The sequence below is a fragment of the Lygodium microphyllum genome, chromosome 28, assembly GCF_053477565.2.
Source record: "Lygodium microphyllum isolate KBCC chromosome 28, Lygodium_microphyllum_v1.1.10, whole genome shotgun sequence".
NCBI lineage: Eukaryota > Viridiplantae > Streptophyta > Polypodiopsida > Schizaeales > Lygodiaceae > Lygodium > Lygodium microphyllum.
Window position 1 is genome coordinate 5,046,946 of NC_141162.1, and position 4,611 is coordinate 5,051,556.

The 4,611-nt window shown below is 38.6% G+C and overlaps 1 protein-coding gene across 1 annotated transcript; it reads right to left on the reverse strand.

The window, feature by feature from the left end:
* Positions 1 to 1,672: 1,672 nt before the first annotated feature.
* On the reverse strand, positions 1,673 to 3,835 carry LOC148011144 (large ribosomal subunit protein eL42). Its single transcript, XM_087670725.1, has 5 exons — positions 3,680 to 3,835; positions 2,328 to 2,439; positions 2,185 to 2,252; positions 2,027 to 2,101; positions 1,673 to 1,939 (listed from the first exon to the last, which is right to left on the reverse strand). Exons 1-5 carry the CDS (start codon positions 3,680 to 3,682, stop codon positions 1,883 to 1,885), a joined length of 315 nt encoding a protein of 104 aa, XP_087526851.1. The 5' UTR covers positions 3,683 to 3,835; the 3' UTR covers positions 1,673 to 1,882.
* Positions 3,836 to 4,611: the final 776 nt, after the last annotated feature.

The window sequence follows — 4,611 nt, forward strand, 5'->3', positions numbered from 1 at the left end:
AGAATCAGTTTACCACCTTTTTTGCCAGGTTAAGCCAATTAGCCCTTCTTGGAAGACAACTGCTGGCTACAGCAACTGCACAATCACATAATGCGGAGGCCAGTATTGTTTGGGGCAATAGGAAATATACTGTTTTGCTATTAGTCTAGCATTCAACGGGGGCTGACACTCCCATAAATCTCGTGAGCCGGGAATCAAGTGGTTTTCAAACCAATCAAACCTTGCAGCTCAAGAAAGACTCTACCTATTACGAATCCAATCCCAATTGAATACCTCGTGGTGAAAGAGAACCAGTCTATTTGTAAAAATGCAAGTTAATTACACACTTACCAGACAAAGATACAGGAGGGGCTTCGCAACACTAAGGCTGCAAAATCTGATAATAATCATACATGTATTACTTTGGATGAAGGGGCAAAGGGACATAACTTTAACCAAAAAGAAAGATGCACAGTGGCTTGAAACCAGTCTTGCATATAGCACCACAGTTTGACAGTCTAGGTATATATCTGAGAGGCCAAAAATCAGTTATGTTTCAAAAACAATTCCTAAGGCTATGTCTGAGCCTTGCTCCAGGATTTGAAGTTAGGGATGTGTTTTCTTCAGGTCTTGGCCCAATCGCATCAGAGATAGAAACATAGCTCAGCCTTGCTCAAAAGATACAAAGATAACTCTGGATACTGAAGGTGTTTAACCAGATATCACATCAGATAGTAACAGCTTTCCATGACTTCTGAGGCTGGAATCTTGTTCTACAGATGTAGATAATTAAACAGAACACATCACCTCACTACCAAAAAAAAAATCTAGGTAGGTAATATTTGCATTGGTCAGAGTACACAAACATACCCCAGTGGATGCACATAGTTTTAACCAGGTTATGTCAGATTGCAGCAGAACTTCTCAAGATATGTAAAAGTGGCTTATTTTGTACAACAAAAGCTGAATACTTGAACCACTTCTCAAGATATGTAGAAGAGGCTCATTTTGTACAACAAAAGCTGAATACTTGAACCGTCACAAAAAAACCAATGCAAAACTGTTTTTAAGACCCCTGCAAGGGTTTAATATAGTGGAGTTTATTTTAGTTAAGAGTGATTTAAGACCCCTCTAACCACCATTTTTGGCAATTCAGACACATCATTCATAGTAACCTATCAGTAGAGCAATTTGGAAAATTCCTGGAACAGTATGTGATTACTGAAAAAGTTTAAAATTCCGGCACAATCAGTAAAGCCATGTTGAAAAGTCAGCAACTGCTTATTATTCAGTCATGTAAAATTTCACTGGGTTGTCATGAAGCACAAAGGATTTACCAGGGGCCCAATAGCGCTTGCATCACAATCAGCAGTAACTTACCTTCAGTTCAAGTACGTCCAGTCTAAATATTTGTATTATCAATCATACTAAAATCACTGCACAAAAACGGACTGCAGAGGACCCATGGACTTGCCCCATGCAATTAGAATCACTTGCCCCTAGATTGACAAAAGATTCAGACTGTAAACACTTCACACAAACACCCTGATTGTGTGTACATTACATAAAGTAAGCAATTAGAAAAAAGATGCACACTTTTAACACTTTGCACTTTCGTCAGCCTGATCATGTGTGCATTACATAAATCTAGTTTAAACATTCAACAATAAGCACACCACCTTCAACTCAAATATACACAGCAAACTCTGAATTAAATTAAGGTTGCTAAAGCACCTCCAATTTTACCAACTTTTAGAAAAACATTCCATCAACAAATTCAGATTTTTATCTCATCATGTTTCTGCCTGCATACAAGGACAGCAGGCTTGGAAACCTGTGACAAAATTGATCAGGCCATATCACTGCTACAACAGTAGGAACTCTTATAATAAGCCGTATGCTACTAGTACATGGCTCCCTTCCTCTTCTTGTCTCCACCAATCTCAAAATGCTTGCATCTCTGTTTAGAAACAACATGCCACACCATACCAGTATTAGCGGAAATACTCTGGCAAATAGCCCAAAAACAACTAGAACAAAAACATACCTTGATGGGATGTTGTGTTACATGTTTGCAGGACTGGCATTGGAGCCTCAAGACAATTTTCTTGGTAGTTTTAGCCTGTACAAGTTTGCATACAAAACCAAATCAGATATAACATTCCTGAGAGACCTAGAGCAAAAGATTTCAGAGTGTAGGATCACCTTTTTGTGGAAAATAGGCTTTACTTGACCACCATAACCAGACCGCTTGCGGTCATAACGCCTTTTCCCTGGGCCAAGGACCCAGTTAAAACAAAATAAACTAGTAATCAGAGCACAAATCACTCAAATCAGTCACCATATACCTTGAACATATAAGCTATCCTTCCCCTTCTTGTACTGAGTCACTTTGTGTAGAGTATGCTTTTTGCAGTCTTTTCCCTTGCAAAAAGTCTTCTTTGTCTTTGGAACATTAACCTGAAATTTACAACACATGAACCATGAAGTAAAAATGTGGTCTATTACAAGCAGAATCACAATAAAACAAGGGAAAAGTGCAACTTAACAAACAATTGTGGCAAACAAAGGACAACTTCATCTCATTGAACCATAGCTCTTAAGGCCACAATTCAACTTCATCCTCAACAGAAGTTTAGCAAGCTCTATGTATGATTTCCAAACAAAGTATTGCCTTGGCAGCAACAAATAGACAACTCATTAAGAGTAACATCACCTCCTCGAATCATAGATCTTAAGCCTGCCATTCAACTTCAACCTCGACACAACTTTAGCAAGCTATATGTAAGATTTCAAAAAATGTCATGCAAGTCATGGCAGCATCAGCTCATTTTCTAAAATTAACTATAGTAAAAGGAAACTGGAATAGGCAGCTAACTGGAATTAGCTTGCACAAAGAGATGCTGCAGAGCTCTCTGCAAGGTGAACAACCAAATTAACCATGTCCAGATCTCAACAAAGGCACCAACATTCCCCCCAGCCATCTCAGCCTGTAGGAAAGCATCTGCATCGGTTGTTTCTGTACCCATTCACTTCCACATGTAGCACAATGAGCCTCCAGAACTCCAAGAGTTACAAACCAATACCAAGAATCTAACTATTTCTATAATCTAGTGTCCAAGCCATTTCTTATCATGTTTAGCAGTAATTTCCAAGCCACTTTCATTTCATATTTACCAGTCTTTGTAAACATCCGCACTAACAACTCAATCTTCTTTAATACAGAAGCTGTATCGTGCGTCCTGCATCCACTCGTTTCCATGTACATAACTATGATGGCACGGAAAGGAAAATGTCCAGATCGAAAGGTAGACTTATGTAGGATATTCTAGCAGCACATTCAAAGGCCGTACAATCAGCCAACTAGATGTCAGCAACGTTGTTCACAGGACGTGAAAAAACATCCATTAGTTCAGTCCGAGAAGACACTTGAACTGACAAAGCTTGGCAAGCGCGTGAATAAGAAACTCTTTCCTTTTCTTAGATATCTGTTCACTTAAGCAATTCCTTCGCCAGGAGCACATCCGCTAAATAAGCGCCTTCAGGTGTCCGGAAGACATTTCACGAAGCCTAGCGTGGCAATGCGGCGAGACAATAGCCACAGAAGAGGACGACTAACCGTGGCTGCGAGTCCAGAAGGCATTTCAAAACGCAGAACAGTTGTACAGCGAGAAAACCGACAAGGATAAGGACGACCTACCATGGCTGCAGGCACTTGTTCTCCTCTGCTACGCCGAGCTGTGAGAGACGCGAGAAGCGATGAGTCCCTCGCAGCAAACCAGAGCCAAGGACTCGCCGCAGAAGGAAAATCTAGGGTTTCGATTAGTTCGTTTTATACGGGAGGTGTGAGAAACCAAATTTAATCCTAGGGTTCAATTTTATTTATATTAGAAAAGTAAATTTCCAAGAAGTAGTAGCCCTGCTCGTGGAAGGGGTAATTTTTAAAACTTAGTATTAATTTCAAGTCTTCATCGAAAGAAAAAAAAAAACCTTAGTATTAATGTTTTTAAGAAAATTTTAGGTTCTTTTTGTTTTGACTTACAAAAAGATAAGTGTAATAGAGAGTTCTAGTTCTAAGGTCCCTTCTTTCTCAAATGAAAGTGACAAATCCTTCGAACGATTAACATTAGTCATGAAATTCCAAGCTCAAAATTCCATTAGAATTAATTGACCATTTACTTTCAAGCTCAAAATCTAGTGGCAATTACAATAGATGTTGAATTTGAAGCTCAAAATGTGGTTACAATTATATTAGACAATGAATTTTGAGCTTAGGATTTGGTTACGATCACATCAACTATTGAATTTCAAGCTTAAAGTTCAATCAAATCTTACTCTTGTAGTAAAATATCTGGAGCTCTACCTACATCTTAATCGCCTAACTAGATCAATTGTAAAATGAAGGGCTAGAAAATAAGTTTTTTCTGAGTTCTACAAGTTAAGTTTTGGCAACCAAGTTTTTCAAAGTGGTTATTGGTCTTACCATATAGTGAGTAGGCAAGAGATAGCTACTACCTTCCCCTTATTTTGCCAAATCCATTAAGAGGAATCCTTAACTGTTTATAAGGTGATAAGGTAAAGATTTACATTATAGAGGTCTTATTTTGACAACTCACTAAGTGGACATAGCAA